Below are 23,678 nucleotides of genomic sequence, written 5' to 3'. Positions count from 1 at the left end.
AAAACAACAACTAAAATTGAAAGTGCGCCATGGTAAATTTTACTAATGTATTTCTTACAAGTACGAGTATACCCTTGAGTGGTGTGGGTATCTATGACTTTTATAAAACGTGTGCTGCAAACAGGGAATGGAGTGTGAATCCAATAATAAAACCACACCCTTTAAGACTTGGTTTTTCCTTTAGATTGCAAAAGAGAATGCTCGAGAATAGTACAAATTGTCATGCCACCTGCTGCTATAGGGTATAAAGAGCTTTGGTATTCAATATGACAAATTTCTCTCTTTCCAATGCTTTTTCTTTTACTTCCTTTCAAAAAGTACCGTTACCCATACGAACCTCTCTCTGATGAATAACCTTTAGGCTCACTCACTCAACGTAATCGAATCGACAAATTCTTGGCATTTCGTAAATCACTTTGGAGTCGGGCACTGGTGCTTTGGGATGGGGACAGCAACACCAAAGAACCCCCCCTGGAAACTAGAACGGAACTTCGAGAAACGAACGTTTGTTGCATTAGCAAAATTAAAATAACAACAAAGAATATGTACAGATACATACAGATGTACATATGTACATTTGTGTATGTAAGGATGTACATACTTCTCATGCTTAACAAGGGCATCTCTCACCCAAAAAATGGGGTCGTGGTCGGGTCGCACAGGGCGCCAGCGGCAGCCCATTAAAAATTGAGGAGTACAAATCCCCTCCTCATTGGTTGCAAAAAGAAACATTTTTTTTCAACAATTAAATTGCTGTGCTGTTTGCTGAGAGTGGTTCTTGTGCTCTCTGACATTTGCCATTCGGTTATGGATCCCTGAATGTGAAGGGAATGGAATGGGAGTACGGGTCCCAAGTTATTTTTGGCATTAACCTAAGAATTGTGTGGTTAACGGGGATGACAGCTCTAAAGGCCATTTCTCAACATGTCACTTAGGGTCTTTCCATCACTACCATTTTGCGATGGATAAATGTATGAATCTTACAGTGAAAACTCTGTTGGAAGGTATCCAGAAGATGTGAACTCCATCCATACATAAGTTAAAAGTGCAGAATGCATTATGCTAATATAAATTCCTTCCACTGCATGTTTTTAGCATTGTTTTCCCACAGAGATTCTAAGCAAGAATCTTTAGATCGTTGCAACATGCTGCACAGAAATAAGCCAGTCAGCCGCCACAATCAACTCTGTTGTCATGAGGAGGGGCTGCCTAAGAAGCCCAGAGAACCCCGAAGACCCCAGAGCCAAAAGCCACAAGATGCGGGATGCACAAGCAGTGGGGGGTAGAGGAGAGAGACCTGTTCTTTAACCCATACAGCCACCATGAGTGACATAATCGGCACAGTTGTTGGTTGGCCTGGCAACAAATGTATTGCCAGCACATGCATGTGCGGCCTGTGAGTGGGAGGTGAGTGCGAGAGAGCAGGGGTCGTCTACCAGCCTGGGTCTGGGTATTCAAATAAACGTATTCTTGTGTATTTTACATAGAAAACATACACACACATACACATTCGTGTTACGAATATTTCCCAAGAAATGTTTTTGTGTGGAATTTCGAAAATTGTTACCTCTTGCAAAAGAAACCTCAGCCTCGTGGCAATGGCTTTTAATTAATGATTTGTGCAACGATTCTCCGGTTCTTTGTAATAAATACTTAGTTGGAATACAAATGGAAAGCCTATAATTAGAGTAGAAATATTCGGATATTCCATGACTCATTGAAATTTCCACTCTTTCTTGCTTTTGAAAATATTTTTGGATCAGTGGGCATAGATTTTCTCCACCGATCACCGATCTCCACTGTGTTTATCGATCTGCAATCAAAACATAATTGATTTGATTTCTCCAACTATCGCTATTAAAGAAAATGCTGCTTCCGATATTATCGCAATAAGACTCTCATACCCATTTCATGTAACGGGACACGCTGCAGGTCAATCAATACAACACACACACACACAGTGGCACTTTCTCCATTCCACCCACCTCCTCTTTCCCTACTGTTAGGTCGGGTCTCTGTGTGTGCCGTTTCATCGGAATTGGAGGTCATGCCGTGTCTGACCCAAAACTGCACGTTTTCAGATTTTCTGTTTGCTTTTTGGTCTGTGACCTTTGACATCTGACTGCTTGCCGCCAGTTGATTGACATAATTCGTTATAGACGCCTTGATTTGGATACACATACTCGTACATACAAATGTATGCATATAAATCCCATTCGCTCCATATCGATTGGGTTGTGCGGGCAAATGTCAAATCGAATGTAATCCAAAATGTCAACGAACCAAAAGGACAAGACGGTGCCTGGCATAGGGAAGGGGCAGTTGTGGGCGTGCCAAAAGCCTTATGGCAAATTATATTTTATGGCTTCATTTCAATTTTGCATTAATTGGCGCACGAATTGGTGAATGTTCGTTCAATGTTGCTTGTCGGCATTCAGTGTTGTTGTTGTTGCTCCATTGCTATCTTGCGAATGTGCATTTTAATATTTGTTGCCTGAGGCTGAGTGACTCTCTCTCTCTTCGACTCTCTTCCTTTCTGCCCAGTGCCATTTACCACTCTCTCACATGCCCTCTCTCTCAAGTTATATCAAATTAGTGTAGGGTCTTCCTAAAAAGCTCTCTCACAATTCTTGCCTATTTTGGTGTATTCGTAACACAAAGAAATTGAGAGGAGAGGTGAGTGGCCTCCCCACCTTGCTGTGCCTTTACCACTCTTCGAATTCCTTATCTTCCATCTAATATGCAAGTACATCTTGATGTCCCCTCTGCCTCTCCCACTCTAGTTACTCCACCCTTTAGCTATTCAGCTCTAGCTCTTTCACTCGCAGCTCTCCTACTCTCTTTCTTTCTCCCCCGATCACCCTCTCGCTCCACCTTTCTCTCTTGTGCATGCTTGAGTGAGTGTTGCCAGACAACATTTTGTGGGCAGGGGGGAGGGAGAGGCCATGCAGATTGTTGCTTTTGGCTGGCAAATTTTCAATGCATAATCAACAACAAAAACAGCAATATGTTTTTTCTCTGTTTTTTGCAACGTGACGAATTACGTGCAAAATTGCCGCAACAACAAGAACAGCAACAACAACATCGTTCGTCATTATCCACAAAATGTTGCCCTTTGTGGCAGCTGCTGTGTGTTTTGCTGCTGTCGATTGGGTTGTGGGTAGAGTAAAGTAAAGGAGTTGTATTCCGTTTCTTTTTCTTTTTTCCTTATGCAAGTCGCAGGCTTGACGCAAAAGACTTTTTTCTAATGCGCAACAAAATATTCTCTTTGACGTGTTTTGTGTGCTTCTCTGCGTCGCTTGTTCCCCACTTCTCTTTCCCTTCGCACGGGTGTGTCACGTACAGAGCATGGCCAAAAATTTGATTTGTCTTCTCCTTCCTCTTTCCGCGCATTCAATCTTCTCTTCTTTTGCTTAGCTCCTTTCTTTTGTTATCTGCTTACTCTCCAGGTTCATTGCGTTCTTGTTACCTCTTTATGTAGCTATTATGCTTCGCATGCAGATCATGCTTATAGCACCAGGTTCTGGTCGTAGAACCATCATTATTGCATCTTAAATAGTAACCAAATTTGGAATGTTAAACCACAGCCAAAAGGTTTTACAAGTCTTCATATGATTGCAGTTCTCCTTTTCTACATTATTATACCAAAAATTATTTCAAGTATTGTCCATTCCATATTCGGAATAAAAACGTAAGCATTTTTTGTATATTTTAATCAAATTGCAAGATATTTGTTTTTGTTTCTTGCTAGAAACATTTGAGAGTCTGCCCAGGTTTGTGGGGCTCTCTTTCGTCTCGGGGTTTTCTCTTTGTTATTCGTACTTCTCCTTTTGTGGAGAACAGCCAGACCCATGGACTGGTTGTTGCTGGTTGCCTGTCCGCTTGCAGGTGAAATTGTGTGCAGCGTAACATATTATTAAATTGGCTTGATTATGGCCATTGCCCCGGCCCCGGCCCCGGCCCCAACCTCAGTCCCAGCCAGTTCTCAAAACCACGGTCAGTCATTGGGCGGGGAGTAGCAGCCCCCAGCAACAGCAACCAGCCACTAGCCACATCCACAGCGACAGAAAAAATACAAAAAATAAAACCAATTTTCAACCGCCCGAACCGAGCATTTCCTGTCGTGCCGTGCCGTGTTGCTGGTTCTGTTCCTCTCTGCTGGACGGGCAATTAAACCCGTGTAAACGTGGCTCACTGAAGCTGTAGCTGTAGCTGGGATCCAAACAGAATTGACTGTCAGCATGGCAGACAGCAGACGTTTGATCATAAATCTTTCCAGTTCTGCCAAAAATAGAGACATTCCCTTCTTTGTAGGGTTCTCCCAATTGGAATGGTTTCGATTCGTTTCCATTTAATCGAATGGATGGATGGCTGGATAGATGGATGCAAGCATGCTTCGATGCACGGCCAATGGAAAAACAATGAAAACGATAAAGACCAAAAATAACCCACCGCCACACACGCACACACACACACGGAAAGCAGAAGCAAACGAAGGGAAAAGAAAAGAAGCCAAAGCAGAAGCAATGCAATGGAAAGAAAAAGCAATAAGAATTGAGCAGAATAAAAGAAAATAACTATTTATAGAACACCAACATCGCTAACACCCTGGAAGTTTCTTGGAAATGGATCACATAAGTATGAGGCATTTACTAGATTAATGTCTACATTAGGTTGTCGTGGGTTGTGAGGAGACTTTTGATAAGTATCTTACGCAAAAAGACATTCCTAATACGCACAGCAACTCAGCAAATACAAAACACAGTTCTATATCCGATTGGAAAATGTTCTCTACCAGTTAAGAATCAGCATTCTAAAAAGTTCTTATCTAAAAACCAGCCTTTACCTTCGTTAACCTCATTTGTACTCAATAAATATATTTATGTGTTTGTGGCTCTTGCAAGTCTGTCTAGCCTTCATTTAGAAAGGGGATTATTACCTTATCAGTAGGTAGCCCCACTTTGTAATGCCCGAAAAGTAAGGGTATATAAAAATATTGATTGATCTACGATTTACTGTTCAAATGGAAGTTCTCTGAGTGCTTTAGAGGGGAGAGTCATTGGATCTCCACGGTACTCGTCGTATATGGGTCAATAGTCTGTCGATCACTGCCATGTTACAGGGCCTCGATGCCTTTTATTGATAATGGTTTGCCAGATAATTTGTGTGCCTCCCCTGTTAGCCCACCAATTAACTGAAGTTCCCCTACTCCATCATAAATTGAAACGATTTTTCCCCAGTTCTCGTTAGATTTTACGTTACGGTCGCCTTATACTGCCAGGGGGTGCTTTGTGGAGTAAGACAACGTGCTTTGGCGTTTTATTATTTATTGTTATAAAATCCGCGTTTTATTTTTATAAATTTGTTGCTTCCTTTCAACGCGTTTTGGTGGCATGAATATTATGTCATAACGATTTTAGTCACGCATCTATCTGTGTCGACAATTTTCATAACTTTTTTTGTGTGCTCGTTATTGTCTTTAGCTGCGTTTGCTTTTCTCTTCGTTTCTCCGCTCCGCAGCTTTGGCACCTGCAACATATAGAGTTTCTTTTGCCTTTTGGTTTTTCTTCTCTCTCATTTAGCCAAATTATGTCACTTTGTGTGTTGAATGTTTATTTAAACAGCGCCAAAAAGTTTCAATTTCCGTTTGCTCATTAGACGCTTGTGGGTTGCTGTATTTTCTGACGGTTTTTGGGCCACATAATTAAGTGCTCTTTTTCCATTTTTGGTCACAGGTATACAGCGAGAGAGAGAGAGAGAGAGAGGCAGACAAGCAGCAAACTCCTACACCCATTAAAATAGAGGAGCAGCCGAAAAGAAACTGCAAAATTTGGGTTGCGGTTGATTTTCTACCTACTTGAGTATTCGTACCTAGCAGTGCGAAGGTAGAACCGTTACATCCCTATATCCATCCTTTGCCTATGCTTGCACAACGCTATTGATGGGCAGCGATTTGCTCACTCACTCGCACTCAGCGAGGATTACGTTCGATGAGAGTCGTTGTGTGCCCCGCTCTTGCGATCCTCTCTCTGCACCGATTCTCTCTCAGTGGGCATTCTCTCTCTCACTAAAACACAAGTGCAGCAATAGCAACGGCAATAGCGGGATGCAAAATATTAAGAGATAAAATAATTTGCATGCATCTGAGATTCTAAATCTGTATGAATAAGAAATCTTTTGATTTATACTCGAATTGGTCTTTTAATTATTCCCTTTTTATAAATGTATAGAATACATCAACAAATTAATGGGTATCGTCTAGTTCAAGCACTGGAGTTTTTTTTTTTGTTATTTGTCGGTTGATTTGTGTTCCTCTCTCGAGCCTTATTCTCTTTGGGTGCTAATGAGTTTAACAACCTACGGACGCTGGCTATTTTTGACGAGAAAATCAATTGAAATTGGTTTATGGCAATGTTGTTGTGTATTTGTAGGGAATACCAACACATGAATTAGTCAGCGAGTATATTAGCAGGTGAATCAACTTTCACAATGCTTCATACTTATAAGAGCTCTCTTCTAGATGTGATATTTGTTGATCTGCAAAGTGCTTCGGTTGTCTTTGTGCTTGAGCGCACAATAAATATTTCAATAAACGAGAGCCAGAAACAGCAGCGGCAGCGGCTCATAAACTAATTAAAGTTCCCCCTAAATTTAAGCAGCGTAAACAACATTATGAGGGTGCAAAAACTAGCTCTTATCTCTGCAAAAATGTGTTATCTTTGTGAACTTTTGATACGACAACAGAACCGTCCAACGAAATGCACATTGTCACAGGCACAGGCACAAGGCACAAAGCACATTCGTAAGCGTTTTAACCCATGACATCATGCCGCAGAGATGATGATATATTTTCTGCACTATTTCTTGCACAAGTTGATGGCAGTTTTTGTCACACGGCCCCAGACGAGAGAAGCCATTGGAAAGGCGACAGAATGAACAATTTCAGAATTAATTACGATCCATGGATGCCATGAGAGATGGCGGGAGAGAGAGGTTTTCACTTCATCAGGGAAATTAAATTTCATGCAACTATGAAAGAGTCGAGGCTCTTCCTTCGTTTCCCCTCTTTTGTCGCCAAAGCTGGTCATTAATTTCTTAATCACGTATAAATAGAGAGGCACTAGGGGATAGAATAAATATAGAGATAGATGGAAAGATGGAATGAAGTCGTGCCCAGCACTTGGCATTTATTTATTAAAATTGCTCTCAGCAAAGCGACGACTGTTCGTCATGGAAATGGGAAATTAGAGATGGGAAATTAGCATATTCCTGCAATCATTAACTGACGAACGGCTTGCAGTTGGTGATGAGTACATTTCAGGTTGTGGCTTATTAGCACATTTCTGCCTCGATTGTAAGGCAAAAGCCTCCAGACAAAGGCCAAAAGAAGTGCGAAACTCAGGCCCCAAATGGGAACCAGACATCCATTACTGTGGTGCTGGTGCTGGTTGGTGGAAAGCGGGCTCTGGAAATAGAAAAACACTCCACAAATGAAAAGCGAAACTGTTGGCACGAAAATAGGCTGTTTCTCTCTTTCTCTCTCCATCTCCATCTTTGGGCCTGCTCGTGGCATTTATTTTTAGCCACAAAAAAACTGTCAGGCGTTGAAGTAAAACCCATAGACATGGAAACATAATGTAGGCTAACATTAAGGAAAATTCCAACAGGAAAGAACATCAAAGTGGTGGCTGAAAATACTCTACCAATGGAATTTTTGAAAGTAATTTGGAGCAAAAATACTTACACAATAATATCTAGAAGCGAACAACTTTCCGAATGGAACTTGTTGCCAATCAAGTTTAACAAAGCGGAAAACTATAAACTTTGATCTTGAGATTGATATTAATAATAATTATTCCACTGGGAAATGTTTATTCTAATTACCCTGATTTTATTGTAACGGCTCAACTATTATTTTTGTTAATTAAGACGTTCAATGTATTGATTTAATGTAGACTTTCTGGATCGTTAAACCAACATAAATAAATCTACGTTCCTTAAATCTACAAAAATTTCAATTCCTTGAAGTCCAATTCGTTAACTATTCGTTAACTATATGCCATGGATTTCTTTATTTGGGAATACAAAAAAAACGTGCTCAAGAGCAATTGAAAGACGGTTGCTTTATGTTTCTGTTAAGTAAACTATTTCTCTGCCGCTTCGTATGTTTGTTTGTTTCATTTAAGTTAGTTTTGGTTTTTTTTTGTGCAAATTTGTTTGCCAGAAGAGCAGCTGGCAAGAAAGGAACCCCCCAGCAAACAAAAAAAAAAACAAACAAACCAAAAATTGTACAAAACGTGCCGCTGCATGAACAAGCATAAACTGAGAGCCAAAGAGGCAAGATCGAAAAGCAGCAGCAGACAAGCCAACAAAAAAGCATTGCCATTGTTCAGGTTTTGGGCTAAAAAGCGACTCGAAAAAACCGAAATTTCTGCTGATTATATAACAAACCGAAAGAGAAGTGGAGAGGTGGAAAAATGGAAGACAGAGAAAGAGTTTTGTTCAAAGAAAAGTTGTTAAGAAATTGACAACGCAGCAGTGGGGTATTTGGGATTTGCATAAATGGAATTAGTGACTTGACGCTAACGAGTGAAGCTAACAACAACAACAACAACAAAGAACCAACGCCCCAAATGATCCATTCAACTTTTTGACCCTGTCGCGATTGCAACAGTTTTACAGTAACTGATGGATGCAAGCACTTTTGGCTGTATCTTCTGCATTAATGTAGATATGTACAGACTATGTACGTACATACATATGTACATATGTATGCATATTCTACAGCCTTTTGCTGTTTTTTTGCGATTTTTGGTGTATGCTCTTCAACGTTGTTGTTCTCCGTCTTCTGGCCAAAACGAGTTTCTGCTTTTACTGCTTATGTATAATTTTGTTGTTGCTTTTTTTTTTTGAAGTTGTCTCAATGAGAGTTTCATTCTTGAAATGCAAACAGCTGTGCGGGGCAAGCACAAAGCCATGTGCACACACAGCTACAGATATGAACATGGATACATGGAGAGGCAAACATCTGAGGAATATGAATGGGAAAAGCGAATGAATATGTTCATGGGCAATGCTCATGTTTCGGCATGAGAGCCGCCGGCAGGGCAGGGCATGGGCAAAAGCAAGACCTCGAAAACCGCAAAATTTAAACATAAAATATGGTAACGAAACACCTGCTCTGCATAGACCCCTACAACCCTCTGTGTTCCCCTATGTTCCTTTCTCTCTCTCTCTCTCTCTCTCTCTGCTGCGCTGCTCTTGAGCACCTGCAATATATTTGCAAAAAAAAAGAGAGAAGTGTCGTCTGTCCCTTTATGCCTTGCTCTTCGTTTCGTCTATGCCGTCTCTGGCTGTTTATGTTGTTGCCATTGTTCTGCTTCTGCTTCTGCTCTCTCATGTTTACTGTTTAATCTGCCATTGCACTTTTGCCTTGGGTACGTTTTTTGACAGGTGAAAAGCAAAGAGGCATCGTCACAAACTGCACTTTGAATATTTCTCTCTGCCTCTCGCTTCAGCTCAAATTTCAAATTCTACAAATAAAGGAAATAAAACGACAGAATGAAATAGAGTGGAGGAGTGGGAGTAGAAAAAGAACCCCTCCATATTCTTTGTCGTTTTAGCTTAAAATCTATTTTTCCGCTGCTGTTGTCACATGTAAATAAATCCATCTCTCTCTCTCGCTCCATTTCTGCTGTTGACAGACAAACTCAAAAGATTTACACAAGTTATAAATATAGTGTGCCCCACAACCAAACCAAATAGTGTGTCTTGTGTCATGTTGCCACGCTGTAAAACTAGACCAAAAGAAGAAGCAGAAGTTGCCGCAGAGAACTTGCAATCGGAAAAGTTCAACCATGAAATGGTTTTAAAATGTGGAAAATAGTTCAGGAAGAACTGATAAGGAGAGGTTGATGGGAAAACGATAGAAAAACCAGCAATCAAATCCAAATACTGATCTCTATCCAGAAATGAATCAATCTAAAAGGATTCTGTAATTCAAGAACTTTTAATAAAACTATTGCATTGAGTATGAATTTCGGTCATTTGCTTTTCTGTTGAATGGCTATGGATTTTGTGGGTTTTCAAGGAGGTCTGCAAAGGCGTTCCCCCTGTATTTGTCTTCTGCTACCGCACTTCTAGTTGAGGGAACACTTCTGAATTGCTCTGGGGAAGTGGAAAATTGCCTTTTAGGTTTGCGAAGACATTGCCTCGGCATCGGCAAGAATCAGATACTTCGACGGCACTGGACGCTGCATCTCCAGCTGCTCCAGTAGTTCCTGCTGTTGTGTCTGATCCTGCTGCTCTTCTATATCTTCCTGCTGTTGCACTTCCTCCTCTTGTTTAAAGCTCTTTCCCCGCGGTTTGTCCTTGCGCGACTTCTCTAAGGGTTCCGTGGCCACAACGGCACTCATCCAGAAGAGCGCAGCTATCGATGTGAGCAGAGAGCCCATAATGGTCGCCTCGTGCTGTTGGTACTCCTCTTCGGACATATTGCCGTAGAAGCAAAGCGCCGCCTTCACCCACAGATAGATGATGAGCTCAATTCGGGCCCAAAAGACCAAAGCCAACACCTCCATGACGGCAACGCTTAGCGTCAGCTCGATCACGAAGCGGACTGGCCAGAACAGCCGCCGCTTGTACCTCTTCGGCAGCAGCACCATGTCCTCCAGAAAGTGCAGGAAACCGCAGTACATCATGAAGCTGGCGTAGAAGCCACCCGGCACCGGCATCGGTTGATCGATATTCACGAAGAGGCTGGTCTGTAGCCCAACGTGTAGGATAGATGTGAGCAGCATGACCAAATAAGAAACCATAATGAACTAATAATCAAACGAAGAAAGTTCTCTGAATTAAAATAAAAATTGTAAGTTCTTAAATTTTCCGAAAATTTTGTTTTGTTTAATCTTTTGGCGACCGAAAACTGTTTGAGCTGTAGGCAAGGTGAAATTAGTGATTTGTTTTCCTATGGTATGTGGATCTTTTTGATTTCCTTGTGAGTAGCACGATTGTTGAATAGAAAACAGCAAAATGTAACTCCCCTGCTGCAAATTTTGTGATCGTTGCTGCTGTGAGATCAATAAGAGAGTCAAAGGAATTCCTGAGAGCGCAATGGAGGGTGTCCAATCTCAGTTTCTTTAATGTTCGCGCCCCATTTCCTCACTTTTTGACGGGCATATAATTAATCTAAACACTTAAGCGCTGTTCATAAAATAATCCTTTCACTTTTGGTACTTTCTAAATATAACTTTAACTATTAAATGCTTCTCAATGTCAGAAACAACTTTTATCTGTTTCGTTGCTGTTAATGAAATCATTTTCCAGCGCCTTTCCTATATTTATTTGTATCGAAAGTGAACTTTTTGCTTGTTGCTTTTTAGCTTTTAACGCATTTCTCCCTTTGTGACCGCTGGTTAAACTCAATTAGATGTGCAATGAAATGAAATGAAATGCTAAAAGCCTGTGGAGGGAGACCTGTAGCGAGGAGGCGGGGCAGTGGTTGGCCGTACAGGTGGGAGGGCAGGGATAGGCTAATGAAATGAATGTAATGCATATGCACCCTGATAATCAAATTAATTTGCATAAGCTGCGACCTCGTGACATTAAACCCTCCACATGTGGCAAAAAACCGATGGTCAGAGACTCGTGGTTGGGAGAGGGAGTAACCTATGTGTAAACCTGCCCTGATTTCAAAGAGCCCACACCCTTGCCAGAGTCCTGGGTGCACTTTTTAGCATGCAATCAAGGGAAATGTTGGCTGAAAGAGTGGTTTGCCCTTTGCGTTTTGCTGGAAAATTTATTGTAATGCGATTGTGGGGCTAGTTGTCGGTTTTCCATGGCGGCCGCAGAGCAGGAAAATCGATGGTACGCGAGAGCCATTGTCATGCAATGAAATGGCAGGGGAAGGGGTTCCAATATAATGGAAAAACTGCTTTACGCTTTTTCCACTGTAATGACAGTGTCCGTACAGCCTTCAATCGCACACACACACACACACACGCGCACACAGATAAAGAAATTGATTTCCCTAAACAGCAGACAGCAACGAAAAGACCAGAACCACAGATAGACCAGAACCAGACAGAACTCATACGCCGTATGTACACAGGAAGCAGAAAGGGCAGAGCATTGCTTGTGTGCCGAAGCGTTGATACCCTAAAACTGATAGAGGGTTTACAGTGAACAGTAAAAAAACTCCCCAAATTTACTATCCATTTCGAGATTCCCTCACAGCATTGCCAACTACTGAAGCAAATTTGTATACTCTCTGTACAAAGGATAAAACAAACACCAAATGCAGAGTCCCAGCATAGCTATCGTATCTCTCGGATACCTCTTTCAGTATCTGTATCTCTGTTTGTAACTCCTAGCTGAATTTTTGCTGCTTTTCCTTTTTTAGTTTTAGTTGGGCTTTTGGCTGTTTGCATGACGACGGACAATGCCGGCAACGTACTCTGTGGCCCTCGCTCGTAATGTGTTTCGGTGCTTGGGTTAGTTTTTCGAAATTGAAATGTATGCAAATAAGTAGTCGCTGAAAATCAATAAATTCTTTGATGGTAGAAGGAGCAGGGGGGGGACAGCTGATTGCATGTGGAAATAGTCACGCAAATCGTGGCGCAGAGAGGGAGAGGGAGAGCCCTCTAAAAATGTTATTTAAGCTCCGATCTTTTCCCGTAATCAAGATTTATGGAATTTTTTAATGAATTCTCATAGAAGGGAAATGCAATGCAAATGCCGGGAGCAACAGGAATGGATGGGATGCTCGCTCGCTCTACTTTAATTGAAAATTGTGTAATATGAGGGTAACATTTGGGCAGAGTGCCGTAGATTCCGTGGTATCCATTCGCTACACGCATATTGTGTAAATATTTACTCCAATTCCGATTGAGATGCCATCAATGAATGACAGAGGCAGCAGCGTTCTTTTGTTTGCTGCTCCTCGAGTTGGTGTGTTAATTAAATTTAATTTAGACAGCAGTCAAATGAGAAACGACCCCCGCTACCATCATCGTCGGTATTATTAATAATCGGGACAGACACAGACTTAATCAATTTAACCCAGTTTTGGTTGCCTCTCAGCCTGTCTACTCTACTTCTTTATGCCGCTGCCGTGTGGGTGGTCCTTTTGTTATTGATTCTGGTGGTGGTGTTGAAAGGGAGGCATAATTAAGTCCAATGTTGCACCAAGATGTGTATCTGTTGGGTCAACAGCGAGCTGAGGTGAGTGCTAACCAACAGGCTGTCGGTTAACACACCTGTTGATGGCCAAAAGTGAAAGGAACTACACGTAGTCCATTCAATAAGATGATTTTTGATTTGAGGAAATAATCTAAATAAGCCTAAACAAGCATTGTACATTGCCACTGTCTCTTTTCCCTCTCTCAGTGTGTCTTAGCAGTTATACTTACATATATCGGACATTTTTAATCTAAATTCATTTAAAAACCTGAAAATTTCTTCTACGAAAGCAGTGAGTCAAAAACGAGTGGTACAGAAAAATATGTCTGTTGTAGAGGATAATCACTGCTTCAACAGATTGGAGGGCCGCTGTCTCTCCCTCTCTCTACATATATTTGTATCCTTAAGAACAGAAATTGTACAGCAACTCGTGCACATCCTTTCATGTCTTTAGACGTGTCTAAACCCAAGTTGCAGCGCTAATTTGAAGCCTTGCCTACGAATGAGACATGGATAGCAGACAGACAAACACAAAGAAAGAAAGAGAGAGGGGGAGGGAGAGTGGGAGAACGAGAAACATTTGCCTTTTGCACCTTGCACGCGGCCAGAGTCTGCCCACCCTCCCCCCACTGCCTACCCCATTTGTGTGCTGCAATTTCTGTCTGCGCTGCAGAATTTCAAGTGCCGTGGCAGCGCCTCCTCCATCTCCTTCCCAACGGTGCCACCTTCTCTTCCCCTACAGCCTACCGTCTCACGGTGGCACCCTTTCAACGTCAGTCAGCGCAGCTCGCCATCATGGGGGCAAGCACACATAAAATAAAAGGGGAGCAAGTTTAAATGCAATGAGCAAAAATCAATGCAACCCCAAAGCAGACCACCATCTCTCTCTCTCTCTCTCTTCCCTTGCTCCCTCTTGCTGATGTGTGTACATATGTGTGTATGTGTGTGTGCGGGAGTGAGTGGGCGTAAACCGGCGCCATGCTGCTTTATTAGATTGCTGTAAATAAGTTTATGATGCGCCAAAAAAGAAGAATATACCAGAAGAGTTCTGTAATAAAAACTAGCAGAAACTAGCACCGAAGACTAAGATGCCCTTTCTTCGTTTTACAAAGAATTTTCTTTTTGAACGATTATTTCTATGGAATTAATATAGCAAGATCCGATCGTTATTATTCCGATTAATACTGCAGTTCTACTAGGTCCATTCTTCATTAATTCGAAGAAGTTAATTTTCGTTTCATCTTAAATTAAATTTGCCCACTCCGAAAGTGTATAAAATTTCGTACATGCTTTGGAACCACCGCAGCGCAGCCGAGCTGCGTACAGCAGCTTAAAGAGAGAGAGAAAGAGGTACACGAAGGAAGATGTCGCTGTGTCATGGACGCTAATGAGAAAATATCTAATGGAAGTAGGCAATTTTCAACTAATTTGCATTATAATTATACGATTATAATGCTAGCCTAGTTGCTGATCGAACTGAACAGTGAACAGGGTGTGGAGGGGAGAGAGAGAGAGAGAGAGGGTAACTTGAAGCCGCATTCCTAAGACTTCCATGGACTGGAACGATGGCAAGAGGCACATTTCCATTGCACTTGGCGAAAGCGGAGACAGAGAGGCGACACCTCATGTTGCAGTTCTGTAAAGTACAAATAAAATGAGAAAGAAAGGGAAGTCGGTAGGAAATAGAAAGATATATGTAGGAGCCGCTGAGAGGTATAAAGGGAATGGGAGTGTAGCGAAGGTGGAGGGGAGAGTGCATGTTGGAAATGAACAATTTCTTTGCCATTTTACTTGAAAATTGTTTCGCCTTAGTTTTTGTTTTTGTTCTTATTCTTTACAGTTTTGTTCTTTGTTTCTATTGCTACTACAGAAGTTTTGCTACCTTTTGTTGTTTTACTTTTCTCTTGCATAACATAATAGCGTGTCAAAGAGAGAGAGAGAGGGGGAGCCACTTTCTGGCCAAAAAGAACTCGGACAAGTTTCCTCGCTCCATCGTTATGTAAATCCATCCATCCAACAACCTGAGACTTTAACCAAGTGAATGGCGCAGCAGCAGCATCGCTACAGCAATTGCTGAATCAACTTCACATTTCCATACACTCTTTCATAATTTAATTTAATTTATGCATTTGAATTTTTACTAAATTTCCGAATTTTCGTTTTGCAGCACCGACGGCACAGAATCTCCCATACTGGCTGAAGACGGTGGCGATGGACACGACAAACCACGTTTGCGCTATGGAGAATTAGTTATACTCGGGTAAGTGTTTACCACTACAATATGTTCGGTTTTTCCATCCTGTGAATTTGTGAACTTCTTGGGAGTCTTACATACAATATTTTGTAAAACAAGCAGAAGAATCAAGTAGAAATCATTCAATGATCCATGAAATCTATGATCATTACTAACGATCGTTCGATCAATCCACAAAAACCCAGCAGACACACCTCTATAAAAAGGAGGGGAAAAAGCGGCTCTAAACAGTAATCTTTTCCTAGAGTCTGTAGACTCTGAAGTCTGGCACCTAGTACATTTGATTCACGCCGCAGCACGCCGCCGTCCATCGCTCTGTCTTACACACACGGGCCTGGGGAGTAGATTGATGGCTTTGGTCGTCTGCTGGGACGGATGATTGTAAATCTTGGTGTCCATTTGACTGAGCAAAGCGCTTGACATTGCGCTGATTACCCAACATGGCCCGACGCTTTTGGTGTGACTCACAGAGACCCAGAAACAGAGCCAGAACCAAAAGGCAGACTCGAATGAGAGCCAGAGCCAGAGCCATATCCAAAGCAAACCCAGAGCCAGACTCATTCTCGTTTCCCGGGCCAACTCAAATGCGTTTTGAGTCATTAGCTTTAAATATTCGAAACACTGGGGCAGCAGTCTTAACACTTTTTAATTGCCTGTGGCACAAAGGGAGAGGCCACTCAGAATTCTGGTAGTCAAATCGGTGCTACTCAGATGCAGTTTATGTACAAATGTTCATATATGTAAGTAAACATATGTATGTACATCTGTATATGTACAAAGTTCACCATCAATTCCTCATTTATCATCCCAAATGCTGGTAACGCAGTCACATGTGGTGGTCACCCTTGGAGGCAGCTTCCCCTGAAGCCAAATTGAGGAAGTTGTCGTCTGGTCAGTGATTTAGTATGTACATAGATATGTACAGATGTATCTCGACCAGCAAACGATGACTGCTTGAACATGGACATGGAGCATTCTAATTGTTGTCAACACATCCCATTAAAATAATACAAAAAAAAAAAGTAATTCCATGTGAAACAATATTTCAAAAGCATAAACCGTCGCAAAACTTGGGTGTGTCTTGTGAGAAATCTCCGACAACCCAAAGAAATCATCAGCCTCTGTTTCTCAGAACTTTACATCAGGAATGTCCACGAAAACTATTTCATAGAATTGGAAATAATCATGTTTTTTTATGGGGGAAACATGAGGGATGAATAGATGATCTCTTCAGGGCATTCCTTTGAGGATTGTCAATAAAATTGGGGAAAAAATACTCGTATTATTCACATTTTATGTGTCGTCTGATCATAAAATTGTTTCGATAGTAATAAAGGCGAAAATGATGTAGGAGGTTCGAAAAGAAGGGATTTACATATATGGGGGATATGGTGTCTTTTGTAGGGATTTAACGCCGTTGAGATGTTAACGAACGTTTTTGACTATAAAATGCATTTAAATTAAAGTATAATGTGTTTGATACCAAAGAAATCTTTAATTACTTCCTCGGTTTCGTAAAGAGAGATGTTTCTTCTTGTGAAATAAGTTCCGTATGCGTAAAATAGTAAAGGAATCGTGGGTATTTTGGGTTTTTCTGAATTCTAGTTTTTAACACGAACGCAAATTGTGTGTTTTGAATATTTTGAATTAATATTCTTTTGGTTGAACATAACCAATCAGCAGTCTAGAGTCCCGTTCGTTATTCAATGTGCTATAAGCTAAGTTCCGTTTTTGCTGAGAGCGATGTACATAGCTTGAGACCGAGAGAGTCTTGCATAATGTTGTTGTTGCCAAGAGAGCATTCGAATGCAGCAAAGGCAACGGATTGGCGTGAGAGAGAACAAATCATGTAAATCAGAGATCAAGAGATAACACAATTGCGACTGCAAAAATACAAGAAAAGAGCAGCAGACAGTAGGGTGACCCATTCGTGACTGGTAAATATTTAAATATGTATAGCTTTACATGTTGTATCATAACTTTTCGTTCAATAAAATTAGCTTTGCTCCACATTCATTTCGTGACATTTTCGTTTTGATTTGTTTGAAAAAGATACTCAAATTTAGCAGCCCCCGCACACACACTCTACCTCGATGGTTGACTCGATCGTGCTGTTTCCCCAAGCTTCCCATACGTCGAGTCACAGACATACGCGACTATAAATACCGACGCCAGATAGAGTTGATGAGCCCTTTCTTGTGTTCCATGACTCAATAATAATTGTTTCCATTTGCTTAATATCGATGGCCGAACGGGGTAATTACACATTTATGGTCTAGCTAATGTAGCAAAAAATGGGAGGTGGAGAACAGAACAGAGAACTTAACCCGCAATTCTTTTGAGTTATTGTTGTGTGGGGAGCAATCATTATCTATGGGAAGCGAAACACAGAGGCTTGTGGAACCCCCCACTAATTGTGTAAACAGAACTTGACCCACAAAATAAATGAATGTATGTATGTATGTACATACATACATACTTATACTTACATATACATATGTAAGTTGGGCAATAGTGCCACATGCCCCCAATTGGCTTATCTTTACCACACACTACATGTCTCTCTCTCTCTGTGTTTCTGTTTGTTGCAGCTACAATGGCTACTTGCCACAGGGCGATCGCGGACGACGACGCTCCAAATTTGTGCTCCACAAACGGACAGAGGCCAGCGGCGTGAAGCGCTCCAAGCACTATATCGTCCAATCGCCACAAACATCGAAGGCCATTCTGGATGCCAATCAGCATTCAATCTCGTACACGCTCTCACGCAACCAGGCGGTTATTGTTGAGTACAAGGAGGACATGGAAACGGATATGTTTCAGGTGAGTTCATCCAGAAAGCAGATGGAAAGCAGGTGAAAACTCCTGTGGTGCCAGAAGTGGTGCCCCCTTGGGTCCAGGAATACAGTTTGATGTTAAGCTGTATTGGCAACTTCTTCTTAGTCATCACTTTGATGAATGTTGTTTGGGTTAATTAGAGTTTCCGCTTCCACAAGTGCAGTGTATCCATTTTGGATGCCATCTTTTTCTTGGCAAATCCAGGGATAATACATTTTGTTTACATTATAAAATAATTGCTGCAAACTGCTGTCAGGAACGTTATGGAAACATCAGCTCTTCCTTTTGTCCATGCCCAACATCGACATGAATGCAAATATACCCATCCGCAGTGCCCTTTTAGCCTTCGTACACGCTTTGCCTGTGCAAAGGGTCAAAAGTTTCATTCGCACAGACAAAACGGCATTCAATATTTATACGAGTATTGATTGCAGCCAAAGTAACGTTTTCCTTGTGCGCCTGAAGTGTAATGCCAATATCGCATGTTTTGCCATTGCCATTTGTTTGTACAATGATAAATTGCCAGATAGAAAACAGAGAAAAACTCACATCCAGTAAGCCCCACCCCTCATTCTACGCCCCCCCAAAAAACTCAAACCAATTGGCTAATTTGTTCGTTCGTTTTTCTCCTGCAGGTGGGACGCTCCTCAGAGTCCCCAATTGATTTTGTTGTGATGGATACGCTGCCGGGCGACAAGAAGGATGCCAAGGTGATGCAGAGCACAATCTCTCGGTTTGCGTGCCGCATCCTGGTCAATCGGTGTGAGCCTGCCAAGTCGAGAATATTTGCCGCCGGCTTTGATTCAAGCAGAAATATATTCCTCGGGGTAAGTGTTTGTGTTTGCACACACCAGTCGATAGACAACTAATGAGATTTCCATTATTGCAACTAGGAAAAGGCAACCAAGTGGCAGGACAATGTGGAAATCGATGGCCTAACCACAAACGGTGTTCTGATCATGCATCCCAAAGGATCCTTCTGTGGCGGCAATGCAAAATGCGGCCTCTGGCGTGAATGTTCCGTGGGTGGGGATGTCTTTAGCCTGCGCGAATCGCGTTCTGCCCAGCAAAAGGGCCAACCGGTAGGTTTGATTACACATCACATGTGTATCCCTGATTAATCTGTGACTTTTGTGTGCACTTGTAGGTCTATGATGAATGCAACATCCTGCAGGATGGCACACTTATTGATCTCTGCGGTGCCACGCTTCTATGGCGCTCCGCCGAGGGCTTGCAACACTCGCCGGTGAGTAGAATCACTGAGAGTCCAGACTGGAGGGTTTATTTACAGTTATAACGATTTTCTTTTGCAGACCAAACACGATTTGGAGAAACTTATCGATGCCATCAATGCCGGTCGTCCACAGTGCCCGGTGGGCCTCAACACGCTGGTCATACCACGCAAAGTAAACATTAGTGATCAGGTGAATCAGCCTTATGTGTACTTAAACTGCGGCCATGTGCAGGGTAAGTGTCCAGTCTCTTCATGCTTTCCACATAACTAATTATCTCTCTCTCTATATCTGTTTGCAGGTCATCACGACTGGGGTCAGGATGAGAACACTGGCGCTCGACGTTGTCCCATGTGCCTGGAGCTGGGTCCCGTTGTCACACTCTGCATGGGCCTGGAGCCAGCCTTCTATGTGGATGTGGGTGCCCCAACGTATGCATTCAATCCATGCGGACACATGGCGACTGAGAAAACTGTCAAGTGAGAGCGAAAGAGATGCTTATTGATCGATCATTGAATCTACTAATGATTTCGATTATATTGCAGATACTGGGCTAATGTTGAGATACCGCACGGCACCAATGGCTTTCAGGCTGTTTGTCCTTTCTGTGCGACGCCGTTGGATGGCGCGACTGGCTACATTAAATTAATATTCCAGGATAATCTAGATTAAATATACGTATACATAAATATAAATATATAAATGAAAATGATAAATGATAAACAATTGTATTTACGTCTATATAGATATTTGTAGTAATTGAGCGATGTCCAAGTTTGAAGCAGGCATTAAAACTAGGCTTTATTTATTACCATTAATTAATATTTAAAATGCAAATCAGAAAACGGAAACTGAAACTGAAGCGTATTTCTGCTAACTGAAAACAACTGAATTGAATAAGCAGCAACTCGAAGCAAAGGATTTGTATTTTGTACTTGCACTTGCTGTGACTGCTAGCAACTCTGATTACCGATTATGTGTTTCTCGATTAGTTTCGACTGCTGCTGCTCTTTAATTGCTGGATTATGTTTGCCAAATCATCATAGCAAAACCGTTTCCCTCCCCTTCAAATTGCATGTTCAACTCTGATGTTTGTATAAATTATTTTGAATTAATTGAGGCAGCGATCAGCAACTAGCAAACAGGAGAAAGCACTTGCATAAGTTGTCATAATGGAGCATAGGAAGAGCATATGAATGTAAATCGCAGATATATAAGCATCATTAATTGTGTATAATTGTGTAAAAAAAAAGAAAATAGAAAGCAAACAAGTTCGAAAATGTAATCGTTAAATCCAATTATTCTCAAATCCAACCATAAGCAGCCACACACCCACACACACACACACATTTATGTATTTCTCACCAAATCTAGAGCTTACATTTAGCAAGGAGTGGGTGCATCCCACTGCAGTGGATGTCCCCAAAAACAATTACATATATGCCAGCATTTGACTTGATCGAAGTGCTAGGTGCGGTAAAGCATATTCTAAATAGCATATAACAACATGTACAGTTTCAAAACTCTGTCAAAAAGTATAAAAAAAAGAAACAAAACGTAATGCATTTAGTATGACCCAAAATGAATTCACACAAGCCTGTATGCATGTGTGCGTTGGTTTATTCTTTCATTTTCTGCCCAAATCGCATTATGCATTACTATTTTAATTAATCTTACATCTTATTATTATGTATTACGATTATTTGTATTATTATTATTATTTTGTATGCATTAAACACTCTTGTGTGTTCATTGAGTGTTGCGCCGCAGCATTGCGCTAACAAAAAACGAGAAACAAACAAAACAAAACCAACAACAAAATAGTTTATAATAAATACAAAATGTAAAATAACTTTCTAGCAATACACACATACACGATAAACAAAAAAACACGAGTGTACTTATATTTATTTATTATGGGAAAGCTTGTGGGTAGAGCAATTGAATTCCATAAATGTATTATGTATGACTGATCTGTTGTCTTCAAATGATTCAAGAAACCATAAGAATGCAGGACAGAATTACTATTTACAGGAAATGTAATGCTGAAATTGGGCATAAAACCTAGAATTAGCGGCTGCAATGGAGCGCCTTCTGAATGTTTTAGCTAAGGGCATAGGCCGGAAAAATCAGAGATTCTTAGACAATTTTAGTAATTAGTATACTGAGCCTTGAGGGCCATTGCAACGCCGTCGATTATAAACATATGTAATTTCTTACAGCATAGCTCGCACACAACTGTGAACACTTCGCTTTTAACACTTGAGCATGCATATAATGCACATGCACGCATAAAAACACAAAAGACACTTTTGTTGATAGCTCGCGACGCGCAGTGCTAGTTCTCAGTGCAAAACAGTAAGTGAGATCAAAAATTGGTTGCTTTAGCGAAATTTATCGTCGCTGTTCACCCGGGTTCCTTGGTCGACACAGCGAACGTGATGTCAATGAAACTTTTGAAACGCATGTATCAAAAATTGTCATGAATGGGATTTGAACTCATGCCATCTTAAGCGAGACAATTGTAATTTTCTTTGCTTGCACTTTCTACCAATTCTCTCTATTTTCATATTTATAATTTATGTCGGGACGGCGCGAACGCCATTCCCGGCTACCAAAAATTACACGCACGAGTTATTCACATTAGGAATAATCGCAGAGGTCAACTCAGCCGAAGTGCAATGGCCAAGCCTCACTCCGGAGGAACCGCCTTCGTGATCACGGTTAACCTCTACGCCAGGTAAGTATGCTTTGCTCCGCTCGGCATCAAACTTTCGTTGCTTGCACGGCTAGAACCAGTTGGGAATTCTTTGTCATTGAAAGTTGTATGAAGTCTGAAACTGACAAACAACCCCCTGAGGTATAAGACGCAACGAATGTTGATGTCAGCTCTTTCGGACACGAGTTCAAACCCCACGCATGACAACAAATTTTAATAGATTATTTTTTAAGTGTTTTTTCTGTTTTAAAATATTTTGATATATTTTTTGATTTTCTTGAGAGCGTGGAAGACATATTTTTTTGTTGCATGAAATAACCTACTTTACTTGGTTTTTTAATAAAATTGTAAAATTTTCCGCAGTTTTTGTTGTCTGGTAACCAGTGCTGCAAAATATACAAGGCAACCATCGATAGGAAACAAGCATATCGTATTGATGTCTGACAACAGCTCGCCACCATGAAACGGAGGTATGGTAGTGTAAAGCAAAGCAAAGCAGAAAATTTAACAAATTTAACCACTTTATGTCTGGTCAGAGATCCTCACTACGGTAGAAAGGAGGCACTCGAAGCGATTTGAATTCTAAACTATCGAATTTTGTATATAAAGAGTGTTTGGATGCGCTGTCTTACGACTTTGTCTCGGGCGAAAATATTCCTTGGCACGGCCCTGACTCGGAGGCTCTCAACTAGGGAGTACGAGTAGTCTGGCCACTATCGATCTATCTCAGCACCCCACGGGCAGGAGGATATTTATTGGCCCCCTACATCTCCTTCTCTGGTAATCTGTTGACCAAAGTATATCCACATGCCACAAGATATTGAATTCAATATCCATACACATTTTCTTTTATAATATTTATAAAAAGAAGAGATATTAACAGTCATTCAGTTAAACTGCTGTCAAGAGACAATCGTGTTTGCTAAAAGTCATAATACACACAATATGTACATATGTGCATATGTACATGCATATGTATGTACATATGTATGTACATTTAGACTGTCAAAATTCTATGAAGTTCTTTGGATAAGTTGGACGATGCTAATAATTCCCAACTGGTTCTGACCATGGCGTTAAGGAAACCCCTGAATATGGCTGAGAAAAGCATACTTACCTGGCGTAGAGGTTAACCGTGATCACCAAGGCGTGTTCCTCCGGAGTGAGGCTCGGTCATTGCACTTCGGCTGAGTTGACCTCTGCGATTATTCCTAATGTGAATAACTCGTGCGTGTAATTTTTGGTAGCCGGGAATGGCGTTCGCGCCGTCCCGACATAAATAATAAATATCAGCCCCTTTAAATGTAGAGATGTGTTTTATGCGTGTGTCTTGCAATACGATGAATTCTGTGATGCTTCGCGGATTTAGACCTGAGTGTAATTCCACTGAACAAAAGCCCCCAGCTATGGCAGCGTCTTACACTTTTCCTTAAGATTCACAAACTAAATCACTCTA

General features: G+C 41.3%; 2 protein-coding genes and 2 non-coding genes across 4 annotated transcripts in view; 2 read left to right on the top strand and 2 right to left on the bottom strand.

Moving 5' to 3' along the window:
- LOC117896607 (protein pellino) overlaps positions 1 to 20,755 on the top strand; it is a 33,861-nt gene extending 13,106 nt beyond the window's left edge. The window contains exons 3-10 of the mRNA XM_034805040.1: positions 15,347 to 15,439; positions 18,025 to 18,256; positions 18,907 to 19,098; positions 19,165 to 19,353; positions 19,419 to 19,517; positions 19,585 to 19,738; positions 19,805 to 19,982; positions 20,049 to 20,755. Of these exons, the coding sequence (XP_034660931.1) occupies positions 15,347 to 15,439; positions 18,025 to 18,256; positions 18,907 to 19,098; positions 19,165 to 19,353; positions 19,419 to 19,517; positions 19,585 to 19,738; positions 19,805 to 19,982; positions 20,049 to 20,175 (1,264 nt within the window). The 3' untranslated portion in view covers positions 20,176 to 20,755. The remainder of the gene's footprint in view (positions 1 to 15,346; positions 15,440 to 18,024; positions 18,257 to 18,906; positions 19,099 to 19,164; positions 19,354 to 19,418; positions 19,518 to 19,584; positions 19,739 to 19,804; positions 19,983 to 20,048) is intronic.
- Positions 10,122 to 10,931, bottom strand: LOC117896608. The gene has a single exon (XM_034805042.1). It carries the CDS (start codon positions 10,815 to 10,817, stop codon positions 10,191 to 10,193), a length of 627 nt encoding a protein of 208 aa, XP_034660933.1. The 5' UTR covers positions 10,818 to 10,931; the 3' UTR covers positions 10,122 to 10,190.
- Positions 20,756 to 22,086: 1,331 nt separating the features above from the next.
- On the bottom strand, positions 22,087 to 22,251 carry LOC117899816. Its single transcript, XR_004649202.1, has one exon. It is a non-coding gene; the product is annotated as a U1 spliceosomal RNA (small nuclear RNA).
- A 1,080-nt stretch (positions 22,252 to 23,331) lies between these two features.
- LOC117899822 lies at positions 23,332 to 23,497 on the top strand. The gene has a single exon (XR_004649208.1). It is a non-coding gene; the product is annotated as a U1 spliceosomal RNA (small nuclear RNA).
- Positions 23,498 to 23,678: the final 181 nt, after the last annotated feature.

This window comes from Drosophila subobscura, chromosome O, assembly GCF_008121235.1.
Source record: "Drosophila subobscura isolate 14011-0131.10 chromosome O, UCBerk_Dsub_1.0, whole genome shotgun sequence".
Lineage (NCBI taxonomy): Eukaryota > Metazoa > Arthropoda > Insecta > Diptera > Drosophilidae > Drosophila > Drosophila subobscura.
Note: the sequence above shows the minus strand (reverse complement) of the source record. Positions and strands in the feature narration are given on the sequence as shown.